The following is a 14651-nucleotide window of genomic DNA, read 5'->3' as shown; positions in this document are numbered from 1 at the left end:
ATATATATATAGAAAAAATTAGCAACAAAGTGAGACTCTGTCTCAAAAAAAAATTTTTTTTTTATTTCAGCATGTTACAGGGGTACAAATGTTTAGGTTCTGTATATTGCACTTGCCCCACCCGAGTCAGAGCTTCAAGCACCTCCATTTCCCAGATAGTGTGCACCGCACCCATTAGGTGTGAATCTCCCCACCCCATTCTTCCCCTCCCATCTACCCCACGCCTGATGAATGTTATTACTATATGTGCAGTTCAGTGTTGATCAGTTAATACCAATTTGCTGGTGAGTACATGTGGTGCTTGTTTTTCCATTCTTGGGATACTTCACTTAGCAGAATGGGTTCCAGTTCTATCCAGGATAATACTTGAGGTATGTTTTGATTTAAGCAGGCCAGCCACATCTCTTCAGATGACAGGTGGCTCCTAGAAGACATTTTAAGATAAGGAGAGGTGACAGCTTCTTTCTCTGCAGGCAGAAATGATCTGGTAGAGAGTAAACGCAACTGGCTGTGCAGAAGGCGGCTCCTGAATGATGCCCTTGGTCTGGTGCAGGGGTGAGGCCCACGGCCAGGCCTCACCCCAGGTCAGCTGTGGTGTCTGGGCCCGGACACTGGGAAGTGAGACAGTGTGGGAGAGGCTCGTGGCGGGTTTCTTTTCATCACTCCCATATTGAAGAAGTGTAGTCATCATCTCAGAGGCAGGACAGGGAGCAGATGTGGGCGGTTTGGACTTACAGGAGAAAGCAGGGAAAAGTGAACTCGTCATCGGGGAGGATAGGAAAGTTTAGGCTGTGTGAAAAAAAAAGACCCAAGACTGTGCGGCTTCCATGTGGTCATGGTTGTAGTTCTCACATAGCAGCCCGGGCAGGCCCAAGGAGAACTCTTTGGCTGAGCGGCCATCCTCATCGGGCAGCTTCCAGCGCACACTTGAGTCAGGTGCGCTGAGTGACGTGGCGCTCCAGCTGGCAGCAGGAGGAGAGGGAGGGGAGGGCTTGTGCCTGTGAGGGCTGCCAGGGAAGTCATGGACGGTTCTGGTTTCATCTCATTGGCCAGAGTTTCACACAGGGCTGCACCTAGCTTTGCCAGTCTGAGAAATGTTTTTGGTTAGGTAACTGTGCCAAACGTAGGTGTCCTATTAGTAAGGGACAATGCTCATCATAGGGTAACGGTTGGCATATTATGGGCCAGCCCACAGCTGGCCTGCTGCCTGCTGTTGTAATGAAGTCCTGGCACACGGCCGCGGCCATTCATTCACATATTGTCTGGGCTGCGAGCACGCTTTGTGCCTCCGAGTTGAGTAGCTGCAGAGAGACTCTGTGGCCCACAAGGCCTGAGATATTTATTCTCTGGCCCTTTATCAACTGAATTTGCTGACTCCTGTCATAGGAAGAAGAGGGGAAGAGTTAATGGACGGGGAGGGCAGTGGGGTCAATGGGCAGCACTGAGGGTCCTCATTGTCATTCATGTAGAGAGGCTAGCTGGCTTCAGGGCTAATTGTTTAGACTAGGAGCTGAGTATTTGGAGGTCATTGAACTCTCTTTACTTTTGCACGTTTTTGAAACCCTTCATCAGGAGGCCAGTCGGCGTGGTTTTTCCCTGGTGTGTTGAACAGTTCCAGAACAGGCATGGAGGAAACAGGGAGTTGGTTTTATCAGGGAATTCCAGCAATGCCAGAGAAAGGCGAGGGATAGGAGTGTATGCAGGGGAGTAGTCGGATGATCAGTATGGACACTAAGCTGCTTAACAGGAGAAGGCAGGACATCAGAGGGACGAGTGATTGTGGTCAGCAGTAGTAGGGCCTGTGGCTCACAGGCCTCGATGGGCTTGCTTTTCTTGGGAGGCGGGGTGCTAGAGATGGGACAGAGGGGCTTGGGCCAGAGGTTCTGGAAAGGCTCTGGCTCTTGGTCACGTGAGGTCTGGCATATAGCCATAGGTGTGGGTGGTTGAGATGGGACGGGATCACTGGAGGATAGTGAGGCATGATACAGAAAGGATCATCCAAGTAGATATGTGAGTCACGTGGAGTGTGACAGAAGTACAGCTGGGGAGACTCACAGAGCGGGGCCAAACCCCCACCCTCACCAATCCGAGGAGTGTGCAGGGGAGTGCCCCACTTGGGTGGGCTCCGGGTTCCTGTTGAGGGCGAGGGTGGGCATTCCGGAAGAGGGTGGTCACGTGGGGCTTTGCTGATGGCAGACCCACTAGGAGCAGTGGGAGGGTTTTGGGAATGGGAGAGTGTTGGAAGAGAGTGTGCTCAGAGCTGTGGGGGTGGCAGGAATCTGTGAGTTGTGGGCTTCTTGTGACAGTGACGACCAACATAAACAGGGACAGAGGGCACGGGGATGGGTTCCGGTGGCCAGCTACCCAGACGGAATGAAGGTGAGGCCGAGTGCTGGGCAGAGGCTGGGCGAGGGGTGGTCTTATTGGGAGTGCACGAAACCCCATGGCCCCCATGTCTTCCCGGCTCCCACTCCCATTTCCCCAACCCTCCCGCAGCAAAGCTCTTTGGCAGTTGGCATTTGCTGAAGCCACTTCCTTTCTTCTCTGCAACCCCGCGCCAGGCGTTTGCCCCCATCGCCCTGCTGAGGCAGCTCTTACCCAGCCCACCGGTGACCACTGGGGCTGTGTCCAGAGGCCATGTGTCAGTCCTGGCCCTGTCGGGCTCTCTGCAGTATGTGAAACTCTCACCTAGTATAAGATGCTGTGAAAACACAACACCATTGCTCATGCTACCAAAAGGGAGAAAACTGGGACTTTGCCGCCTTCCCTGAAGGAAAGCCAACCGTGGCCTCAGCCTAGCTCACAGCAACCTCAAACTCCTGGGCTCAAGCGATCCTCCTGCCTCAGCCTCCTGAGTAGCTGGGATTACAGGCATGCACCACCATGCCTGGCTAATTTTTTCTCTATATATTAGTTGCCCAATTAATTTCTTTCTATTTATAGTAGAGATGGGGTCTTGCTTTTGCTCAGGCTGGTTTCGAACTCCTGATCTTGAGCAGTCCACCTGCCTCAGCCTCCCAGAGAGCTAGGATTATAGGCGTGAGCCACCGCGCCCGGCCCAGAAAGCCAGAGTCTTTACAGTGGTCTTCAAAGCCCCCACGTGATCTGGCGAGGTCGCCTCTCTGACCGCGCTGCTGCCACTCTCCTTACTCCCGCTGGTCCTTGGCCCCGAGTGGTGCCTCGGTGCCTACGCACCTGCCCTCCCCTGCCCAGCACGCCCCACGCGCCGCACGCCTTCCGGCCTCTGCGCAAGCGCCCCACGTCAGAGAGGCCTTCCTGCTGTCTTGGGCCCATCCCCTTTTCTCTGCCCTGCTTGACCTCCACATCTGTCACTGTCTGCGTCTTACGTATCTGTACATTACCTGTCCCCTACTAAAGTAATAAACCCTGTGAAGCCTGGGTTTTCTTTCTTCCTTTCTAACTTCAGTATCTAGCGCTCAGAATACCGCCTGCTCAGGCGCTCAGTGGCGTTGAGAGCTGATGCTGTGTAACTCTCGCTCCACCTTTCCATAGCGCACGGGCGACACCAAGCCCAACTTCTTCCAGGACTGCCTGATGGAGGTCTTCGACAACCTGGAGCAGCACATCCAGAACCCCCTGGTGCTGCAGTCGGTCCTCAGCCTGATGGACAGGGGCACCATGGTGCTGACCACCAACTACGACAACCTGCTGGAGCTCTTTGGCCAGCAGCAGAACAAGCCCATGGAGTCTCTGGACTTGAAGGATAAGACGAAGGTGCGGGCCGGGGCGCAGGGCGGGTGGCGGATTTGAGGAAATGGCTCTGCGAGGTGGCCCTGCTGGGGTTAGAAGCAGCTTTCACTTCTACAGTCGTGAGTTAGTAATCATGGAAGGTCCCGAACTGGCAGCTCATGGCGCTGCGCCCACAGGAAGACAAGACGCTGGTCTAAAGTAGTAACTCTTAACAGTTTGCTGTGATCTCAGGTGTTGAAGATAGTTTCTATATGATTGTTTTTAAGGAAGTTCTTTATTATATAATCTGACAGGAATAACTAGTGCTAACAGCTGAGTTTCTTTTGTTTTTTTCTTTAAAGATATTATATGCAGTTTTTTATTAACATTTAGAAATCTCACTAAGTTCTTAGCATTAATCATGGTGTAGCTTTAATAATTAACTATGTCAGCCGGGCACGGTGGGTCACGCCTGTAATCCTAGCACTCTGGGAGGCCAGGGCGGGCGGATTGCTCAAGCTCAGGAGTTCGAAACCACCCTGAGCAAGAGTGAGACCCTGTCTCTACTATAAATAGAAAGAAATTAATTGGCTAAGTAATATATATATAGAAAAAATTAGCTGGGCATGGTGGCGCATGCCTGTAGTCCCAGCTACTCGGGAGGCTGAGGCAGGAGGATCGCTTGAGCCCAGGAATTTGAGGTTGCTGTGAGCCAGGCTGATCCCACGGCACTCACTCTAGCCTGGGCAATCAAGCGAGACTCTGTTTCAAAAAAAAAAAAAAAAGAAAATACTTCCCATCATTAAGATTGATTGTAGCCATTTTCAGGAACCTTAATGATTTCAGTGCCCTTAAGGCTCATAAGATGACTTCAGCTATGGCCAGCTTTTAAAAATCTCTGCAGTAACACATTCAGGCAAGCAGAGTCGTCAGCTGGCTTCTCTTACGTATTAAAGATATAATTACAAATTGAAACATCTCTTTTTCCAAGGTAAGTTTGAAAAACTATGACTCTGATTTGAATGTTTTCTTTTATCTGTTTGAAATAATGGGTTTTTCCTTTCGCCTGGCTTGATTTTTGACAGGTCCTTCAGTGGGCAAGAGGACACATCAAATATGGAGTTCTTCACATTCATGGGTTGTACACAGACCCCTGTGGGATGGTATTGGATCCCTCAGGATATAAAGATGTCACGCAAGACCCGGAAGTAATGGTACGGTCCGTCCCACTTAGGCATTGCCTGCATCCCCTGGGGACTGTGTGGTGGCCACTGGCCATTTGGCTGCAGTCTGGGTGGCTTCCAAGGCTCCAGGCATTCCTGTCATCTGGGTTGGCTCTCCACACGCTGCCGAGGGCTGGGGCACGTCCTCTGCACTCCCCGTGTCTCCAGAGCCTGGCACAGCGCCTGTGCACTGAGTAGGTGCTCAGAGAATCTTTGTTGGAGGAAGGCTGTGATTCTTTTTGTTTTTTTTCCCCTGGAGATAAGGTCCTGCTCTGTTGCCCAGGCTGGAGTGCAGCAGCATCATCGTGGCCCACTGCAGCCTCCAACTCCTGGGCTCAAGCCATCCTCCACCTCGGCTGCCCAAACTACTAGCATGACAGGCGTGAGCCAGCGTGCTTGGCCTCATGACTCCTTCAAAAGTGTGGATCTGATCTTACCCTCTCTGTGCCAGCCCCAGGCGTTCAGTGGTTCTCTCTAGCCTGGGGATACAGCGAGACTCTTCAGGATGACATTGTAGGGCCTTGTGTAGTCTAGAACGTCCAATTCTGAACGTCACATCAGTTCTGTGTGTTCATCCAGGCATTCTTCCTGTCTGAAATTCTCTCTCCTCTTTAGTTTTAAAACTTCATTCTTGGCCAGACATGGTGGCTCATGCCTATAAATAATCCTAGCTCTCTGAGAGGCCGAGGCGGGTGGATTGCTCAAGGTCAGGAGTTCGAAATGAGCCTGAGCAAGAGCAAGACCCCGTCTCTACTATAAATAGAAAGAAATTAATTGGCCAACTAATATATATAGAAAAAGAAAAAATTAGCCAGGCATGGTGGCGCATGCCTGTAGTCCCAGCTACTTGGGAGGCTGAGGCAGGAGGATCGCTTGAGCCCAGAAATTTGAGGTTGCTGTGAGCTAGGCTGACGCCACGGCACTCACTCTAGCCTGGGCAACAAAGCGAGACTCTGTCTCAAAAAAAAACAAACAAAAAAAACCTTCATTCTCTGTGAGGTTTTCTTGTTGCCCTAGACAGAGTGAAGTTTGGAAAAGCTGTGCTTCCCAGCACTTTCCAGACGCTTCTGTTAGTGCTCGCAGAAACTCAGTGTCTCTGCGGACTCACTTGCGAGCTTGGGGTTGGGTGTTCTGTCCCTCCGTGCTCATTCCTGAGCCTGTGTCACGGGGACGGGATATCAGCAGGACGAGTGAGTAGGCAGAAGCGTTTCAGTGGCACGGTTGGTTATAAGAAGTACCTCGGGTGTTACTGACCTGCTCTAAGATGCTGCATATCGGAACTGGTGCCTCTCTACTGCGTGCCTGAGTGACCCCACACAATCTTTGCTTTCCCCGAGCCCACCCCCTTGGTCACGGTTACTGGTCCCCTCCCCAGCTCTCCTGCCCTCATTCCCAACAACACCATTCTCCTGACTGCCCCGCCCCGGAACAGTTCCCACATACGATCCTTGGAGACGTGTGCATGATTCTGAACTGGACAAATGCCAAGGTCCTTATTTTATCAATATGTTTTAGTAATTTAAAATTGAACATAACTGTAGAAGATTTGAGCCGGGCGGCCGTGCTGGTGAGTAGGGGTTGGGTGGGCCACACACTGTCCTTACTGCAGGGTGTGCTCGCCTGGTCACTGACTCCGGGCACAGGCCATTTGTCCTGGCTCAGGCAGGGAGAGGCGCCCCGTCCTTGCTCAGAGGTGGACTCGGCCCAGCCTTGGCCTTTGTTGCCACAGATCCCTGCTTGGGGGTGACCCGAGTGCCACGTGGAAAGCGTACAGTGTTCTCACCGTGTCCCCAGTGTGGCCCTTGGGAAGGCCTGTGGGGAGCAGTGACACATGTGTGACTTGATGGCTCATCATGAGCTCTTGCTGTCTCTCCAACAAGCATCCTGATTTCCTCGTTGGCTTTCTCTCAGGAAGTGTTCCAGAACTTGTACCGCACTAAGTCCTTCCTGTTCGTGGGCTGTGGAGAGACCCTGCGTGATCAGATATTCCAAGCTCTCTTCCTTTACTCGGTGCCGAATAAGGTGGATTTAGAGCACTACATGGTTGTGCTCAAGGAAAATGAAGACCATTTCTTTAAGCATCAAGCGGATATGCTGTTACACGGAATCAAAGTCGTATCCTATGGGGACTGTTTTGACTATTTTCCGGGATATGTGCAAGACCTTGCTACTCAGATCTGCAAACAGCGGAGTCCAGGTACTGCACTTCCCAACACAGAAATCACAGGCTGCTTCCAGTGGTTTTCCTTCGTTTTTCTTTTTGATACTAATTCATATACCATAAAATTTACCAATCTTCTAGTTATTAAAAAAAAATGCCTCTGGGTAATTTAAAATTAGAAGATTGGGATGATTGGTATGATAGTGACAGTCTGTATATAAAGTTTAACTGTTAAAGTTTACAGCTGTGTACATGTTAATGTTAGACACATTTATTCATGTTTCAGCATACCTTAGCCAAGAAAGAAAGCTAGGTGGCCGGCTTTATCAGTTGTGATATTTAATACCTTAAAAGATGCAGATTATCTTGCACCTTTATCCTGTCACAACAGTTTGAAAGTTAAAACTTCAAAAGCACAAATGGTTTTTATGAAGACATTTCTTTTTTCAAATAACCTAGTTTCCCTGTTGTGCTGAGTGCAGCACTGTTGAGTAGCGCTCCTCGGCCCTTTTGGGAATCATTCATCTGTCAGGAAGGACCAAGGATAACGGAGAAATCCCTAAACTTGGTCCTCTTGACGCAGGGGAGGGAGGCAGTGGCTCTGCGTTCCGTGTATGAACCGCTGGCGAAAGCAGGCTGGGGAGATCCGTGAGGCTCTTGTGCAGTGGGAACAGGAAGCCCAGGCCCCCCACGGCGGGATAGGCTTGCCACAGAGCCGGGGGGTGTGACCAGCCCTGCACTGGATGACCAGAGAGTGCACAGTGATCCAGCGGCCGAGTTGTTGCTTTTTAACCACTAGCAACTCTTTTTCTTTTCAGAATTGCTAATAATTAGCAAAATGGGCCGATTTTAGTTGCATTTCCATGAATAAAAACATAATTAGCGGCTGGGCGCGGTGGCTCATGCCTGGAATCCTAGCATTCTGGGAGGCTGAGGTGGGTGGATTGGTGGAGGTCAGGAGTTCGAAACCAGCCTGAGCAAGAGTGAGACCCCGTCTCTACTATAAATAGAAAGAAATTAATTGGCCAGCTAATACATATATAGAAAAAATTAGCTGGCCATGGTGGCGCATGCCTGTAGTCCCAGCTACTCAGGAGGCTGAGGCAGGAGGATTGCTTGAGCCCAGGAGTTTGAGGTTGCTGTGAGCTAGGCTGACGCCACGGCACTCACTCTAGCCTGGACAACAAAAGGGAGACTCTGTCTCAAAAACAAACAAACAAAAAAAAAACATAATTAGGGCAGCGTAGTCAGTTTCTTACTACGGGCAGAAAGGAACACATGCTTGCCAAGCTACTGGGTGTCACATGCTAATACGAATTTGACATTTTCACTTTATTTGATTTTTTTTTTTTTCAGACAGAGTCTCATTCTGTTGCCTGGGCTAGAGTGCTGTGGCATCAGCCTAGCTCACAGCAACCTCAAACTCCTGGGCTCAAGCCATCCTCCTGCCTCAGCCTCCCAAGTAGCTGGGACTACAGGCATGCGCCACCATGCCCGGCTGATTTTTCTATTTATTTTTAGTTGGGCAATTAATTTCTTTCTATTTATAGTAGAGACAGGGTCTCACTCTTGCTCAGGCTGGTTTTGAACTCCTGACCTTGAGCGATCCTCCCGCCTCAGCCTCCCAGAGTGCTAGGATTACAGGCGTGAGCCACCTCGCCTGGCCTTTACTTGATTTTTTAATAGCAGTGTCCACTGCTACTACTAGATGATTTTGTAGATGATGGGACGCGCCTACAGGGAGGAGTGACTTGCCTGGTTACTGCCCAGACGTGTGGAGGGGGATCGGGATCCTTGCCTGGCGGCAGAGCCAGATGCACCACTTAGTGTGTCCTGGCGCCAGCTCCTGTGCACGGCCCTGCAGGGAGGCCGTGGGCTCTCCTCCTGCCCCTGCCCACCGCTCCTTCCTCCACACCCATGGCTCCCCTGAAGCCCGGGCCTGACACAAACCCTGGGTATGCTCAGACTCCTGCAGTCTGTCGCTGAGCAGCTTCCTGTCCCTGCTGAGGCCCCTCTTCCAGGCCTTGGCAGCTGAGTGGGTTCGACAGGCTGCCAGAGGACTGAAATGTCATTCAGATTTTTAATCTGTATGTGTCATGAGGACATGTGTCCTCGGATTCAGGGAGTGCCTCTCCTGATGGAGAGGAGGCCCATGACGCCAGCGCTACCAGACGTCGCTCCTGGGCGCCAGCCAGCTCCCGGTGCCTCGCATGGTCGTCCAGTGAGTCTGCCCACCTGCCAGCCCTGGGAGGTGGACGAGGAGGGCAGGGAGTCGCCGGGTGGGCAGGAGCTGCCGCCTCAGAGTGGCCTGAGGAGGAAGTGCACTGGGGGCTCGGCCCTGCTGACGGCTTTTCTTTCTTCCCCAGATGCTGATCGAGTGGACAGCACCACGTTATTGGGTAAAGCAGATCTTTATTCCACTATCTTCTAGGCACTAGCTGTAAAGCCATAAAAGCATGTTTCTCACATTAAATAATTGGCCTGTATGCAAACAGCCACTGAGGATGATGACAGCCGCACCTTTGGTGCAGTCCCTGCCGCAATGAAGGGACCAAAAATCAGCCTTCGACTGGGAAGCACAGCTTCTCAAACGTGGGCCATCTGGCACCCGGCAGTAACTTCCTGTCCTAGAACCCAGGGGGTTACAGGGGACTCGGAACAAGGTTCTATTTGTGTTGTACCATTTGGGGCAAGATGTAGTAACTTAGAATGACACATCCCTTCTGAAATTTTAATCATAAGGATCTGAGCTCTCATACAAAATTTTCTGTTCAAAACGCATTTGAAATGTGAATGGTCGTCTTGTTGCTCCCAATTCTGCCTGTTTATAAATTAACAGGACTCAGTCAGCTTCCTCCTTTGTGAATTGGGCCCCAGATGTCTCCACTTTCTCAGTCAGCGGGTTAAGAGGGGTTCTGGTCAGTGGGCAGAACGGATGGGAGCGTGCACGTGGCGTGGGGACTGTGGCCTCGCTGCCGGTCGGTGGTGGATGGGGTTCGGATTATGAAATCGCTGGTCTCGGCTTTCCGTCTCCACCCTATTTCCACGTGAAAGGACATATTTATTACAGTTGCTTTATACTGAAGTGTGACTCCCAGACCATTGTTTCCTTTTGAAAGAAGCATTAACTTGATCGATACAATCTGTAGTGTGTGGCAGGGATTACTTGGCCAGTGGCTTCAGTAAGATCAAGTTTATAAATTGGTCCTTGGAGGGTGGATTCTAGCACGAATAAGCTTTTTACTAAGTTTTCATCTTTCAGGTAATGCATGTCAGGACTGTGCAAAGAGGAAGTTAGAAGAGAATGGAATTGAAGTTTCAAAAAAACTCAGACAATCAGGTACAGGATTGGTTCTTTCTCGTTGTGGGGGGCTGTCTCTGTTCGCCTGTGGCTGTCACGCTTACGGGGCTGTGCTCTGATGCCCGTGGTGGGCGGCAGGAGGCGCACGTGAGTCAGAGTCAGAGAGGCTTGGAGTGGAACCTGGCCTCTCCCTTCCAACTGCTCAGAGGTACTCCCTTCTAAAAATGTCTGTTGATTTAAATAAACATGTTATTGAAGAAAAATACACCAAGAAAGTGTACAAATAGAAGGTTGGCACAGTGGATTTTCACAAAGTGAAAACATCATCTCGTCACACCCAGTTCAGGAAACAGAACCTTGTCGGGTCCCCCTTGCTACTTTCCCGTCATTCCCCCAGCACCCAGGGGTGCCCACTAGCCTGATTTATGCCACCTTAGTCTCTACAGAAAACCACTTTAAGTCATTTGGTGTTTTTTGTTTTTACCACCTTTATCATTAAGATTTATTTAAATATTGAAATATTTCTTTAGACTACTTAAATAGGCTATCTCTGTCGACACTAGGAAAGGTGATCTAGCTCACTCGTACTGGCCCTTCTCCTTTCCTTGTCCTCCTCCTCCCAGGTTTTGATAGCACTGTGTATTACTTCTCATTCTTCGTTTTAAATGCAGTGCTGAACCCTGCCTTCCCAACATGCAGACTGGGCTGTGGTGGCCCCCCTTGCTCACCCACCCCTGAGCCTGCCAGCTTCATGTTGTCACTGCCAGTCACCATGGTAACAGGACAGAAGAGCTAGGAGACCTCTAGTCAATAAGTTGATTCTAAAAATTGGAAAACAAAAGCATTTACTTTATTAAAGCAGCGTCAGTATTCTTTCCTGGTTAGCCCACTCGCATGTGAGGTTAACAGGCCCACGGCGTGGCTCCTGGCCAAATGCAGGATGTGTTCTCAACGTCAAGGTCAAGTGTGGATTTTTCCGTACATTCCCTTCTTCCAGTTGTGATTGCTTCATATTGAGACCTTAATGTTGCTTTTTATTTTTTGAGGAAGTTTTAGATTCCTCTTTCCCCTTGTTGTCTGTTGTTTTATGACTGTGATAGCTTTTCAGACCTCTGGAGACACCAGAGGCCTCCTTGGTTATCTGACTCGACTCTATTCCTGAAAATGAAAATGTTAGGGTAGAGGATTTTCAGATAACAAGAGTTTACATTTTATTACTTTATATAAGAAAACATCAGTAAAACACTCTTAAATATCCATATAGTAAGCTACCAAAAACTTGTGAGAGCTAGGAAGCATTTAACCTAACAATGACCTATCATTTAACATTTAAATTAATTCCTCAGTGGGCACGTTTGAGCAGTCCTGTGACCCTACGTTTCCCCTCAGTGCTGCAGGAAACGTACTGTTGAAGTGATCTGTTGTAGACAACAAATATTTGTAATGAATGCAAATACAACTTAGTTAAATAAAATAAGACAAATTTTAAATGGCTACCTGCAGAGTGAGTTGTTGCCCAAGTTATGATTGGTGGCGAGAGGAGCCGGGGCTGCCCCCGGTGTGTGGGGATGGAGGTGAGAGTGAGTGGGTCCTTCTGGGAGGGCAGCTGAGGGTCCCCGTCCTCCCTTTTAGATTTTGTATGACTTTAGTGCACTTGAGGGACACAGGCATTTTTAGAGGGAGAATTCAATTTTGATGGTGTTTTGGATAAAATTATTTTGTTTTTCCTGAGATAAGGGTCTCACTCTGTTGCACAGGCTGTAGTGTGGTGGTGTCAGCCTAGCTCACAGCAACCTCAAAACTCCCAGGCTCAAGCGATCCTCTTGCCTTAGCTTTCCAAGTAGCTGGGACTACAGGTGTGAGCCACCCCATGCCCTGCTACTTTTTAATTTTATTTTATTTTTCATAGAGGGGGGTATCTTGCTGTGTTGCTCAGGGTAGTCTTGAACTCAGGTGATCTTCCTGCCTCAGCCTCCCAAGGTGCTGGGATTGTAGGTGTGAACTACTGTGCCAGGCCATGTTTGTAGGTTTTATCCCCCTCTGAATGGTGTTGGCGTATCAGGTGGCAGGGCCTATTGCCTGGCGACTGCTGTAAAGCGGGGGGCAGGTGTCCCCTGCGATGCCCGTGATAGCTTTGCTCTCAGGGGCCATCACCTGCAGCAGCAGCCCTGCCTTCCCTGGGCGGTCACGTGTACTCAGGGAAAGTCTCTGGTCTCCGTTGTGCAGGAGGCTTGGCCTATGTGCATGTGAGTAAGAGAGGACAAGGGTCATCTTTGCAGCCCTGCTGGCCACACCTGCAGCCTGGAGTTGACAGGCCCCATCTGCTCGGCAGTCCCATCACGCTCTCTGAGCCTTCATCCCCGCATCTCCAACAGGCTCCTGCTGCGTGTTTGTTGACGCTGCCCCGTCCTCAGTGCACTAAGAATGAAAACAGCGTCCACGTTTATGGGTTGAGATTTCCACACATCTTTGCAAACCGAATGTCACAATATACTTGGTGTCCTGATGGTATTTATAAATAACTTCACAAGCCATTTCCAGACAGCGTCTACTGTTTCCATCATGGAAGGGTCTTTGAAGTGTTTGGCATATAAGAGTAATTGTACAATAGTTTCTGAAATAGAAATCAATTACAAATAACTTTTTTAGCTGAACTTTAACTCTGCCGTTCCTTTCTTTCATTTGAACAGATGATGCTGGAGGGTCTTGAAATCCTTAAAACCAGCAAACCAGCCCCTGTAACCACAGTGCCGTGCCCAAACGATGAGGAATGTACAGAGAACTCCACACGGGTCTCTCAACTCCAAGCCGTCACGTACCCTCAGAGAGCCATGTGGGTGTGTGGCCCTCCAGGCTGGGTGAGGGTCCCCCGTAGGTGTTTGAGTGCAGGAGGTGACACATGCACACTGCAGGTGTGCTTTGTGAGGACTGACGGACAGCTACCTCAGGGACCAAAATCGTTGGGAAGGGATGGACCTGGTATTCCCGCTTTATTGCGACAAGATGGTATTTTTTCCTAATAAAAGGGGGGAGAATAAAGACTTGTACAAGCAACTGTAGTTGCCAAAGAGAAAATAAGAACTAGATACATTTTATAATTTTTATGTGAGAACATCTGTGAACTGTAGAAAACATTTTAAAGGTATGTTTGTTACATATTAAATAGCAAAGAACATAAGGATACTACGAATCCACACTGAATCCACTAGTGAAAATGGTGTTTTCAAAAAGAACAAGGAGATTAAAAGGGCTTCTTTGGAATTATGTCATTTTAGTGACTTCTGTTCCAAAGACGTGGAAGGTCGACAGGCCTTTTCAAAAGCACAGCTTAGTGTCGTGCAGGTCCACTTTGTGACTGATAATGAGAAAGTACAAGATAATGAAAAAACAAGGCACAAGACCAAGTTTTAAACTTTAGATTATAAATTCCAAGCTTTCCACGTCTATTCTCTGGGGTAAGGTCCAGACTTTCAGCTCTTAGCTCTTAAAAATCTCTTCCCATTGCCCATATTAAGAGGGTTTGCACACAGTGAGTTAGGCAGACCTTGGAAAGGGCCTTGCAGCGGTTAAACATTCCCAGGGTTTACCCAGGTAGGAACAGCCACGCTGGGTGTCTGGGAGCTTCGATTGAGACTGTAGTAGAGGCTCTCGTGGTGGTACAGTGAGGTCTTAAAATGAAGGGTTGTCCTTGGAAACAACAAGCTCTGCTTGGTTTCAACTTGAGGCTACTCATTTTGAGTGACATTTCTTGCCAAGCCCTGTGACACTCTCTATTGATGGCACTGCAGCCGCCACAGGTGCAGAGAAAGTTGTTAGTAAAAAACGTAAGGTTGGGGTGTGTAGAGAGTGAGAAGATGGAGACCTGCTGCAGACTTTTTCTCCCTTTTTGAAGCATGGAAAACAAATTTTTATGCCACTCTGGTCATAAATAAAATGTTAACTTTAACCCTGTGTGCTCAAGGTTTCTTTAGTTATCACAAGGGTTGGTTGGTATAATGTATTTAATGAGAATTGTTAGCTGGAGTTGCTACCCAGTTCTGAAATTAATTAGATGATTACTTGAATGTTTTTAATTTTTTTAAACAGCAAACATTATATCCTACTGCTTCCTTTGACTAGCCTTAAAAAAAAAAAAGCCAACATTACAAATTGTTTTTTTAAAGACACATTTATAAAGTGTAATCAGGGATGGATATCTGAAAGAAAGTTGGCCACAGGGTATAGAAAAATGAGCATAGAGGGTTCTGTGGAATAAGCTGGAAAAGTTAGAGCCCAT

The 14651-nt window shown here is 49.0% G+C and overlaps 1 protein-coding gene and 1 non-coding gene across 5 annotated transcripts in view; one reads left to right on the top strand and one right to left on the bottom strand.

Annotated features, from left to right (window-relative positions):
* The window catches only part of FAM118A (family with sequence similarity 118 member A), a 29332-nt gene extending 15011 nt beyond the window's left edge, over positions 1-14321 (top strand). For all 4 annotated transcript variants that reach the window (XM_020287822.2, XM_076006918.1, XM_076006919.1 and 1 more), the window contains exons 4-9: positions 3514-3735; positions 4776-4904; positions 6825-7110; positions 9441-9473; positions 10337-10414; positions 13066-14321. In XM_020287822.2, the coding sequence (XP_020143411.2) occupies positions 3514-3735; positions 4776-4904; positions 6825-7110; positions 9441-9473; positions 10337-10414; positions 13066-13085 (768 nt within the window). In that variant the 3' untranslated portion in view covers positions 13086-14321. The remainder of the gene's footprint in view (positions 1-3513; positions 3736-4775; positions 4905-6824; positions 7111-9440; positions 9474-10336; positions 10415-13065) is intronic.
* On the bottom strand, positions 4501-4630 carry LOC142873619 (small nucleolar RNA SNORA33). The gene has a single exon (XR_012921612.1). It is a non-coding gene; the product is annotated as a small nucleolar RNA SNORA33 (small nucleolar RNA).
* Positions 14322-14651: the final 330 nt, after the last annotated feature.

This window comes from Microcebus murinus, chromosome 10, assembly GCF_040939455.1.
Source record: "Microcebus murinus isolate Inina chromosome 10, M.murinus_Inina_mat1.0, whole genome shotgun sequence".
Lineage (NCBI taxonomy): Eukaryota > Metazoa > Chordata > Mammalia > Primates > Cheirogaleidae > Microcebus > Microcebus murinus.
The sequence above is the reverse complement of the archived record's forward strand: the minus strand, read 5'-3'. Positions and strand labels throughout refer to the sequence as shown.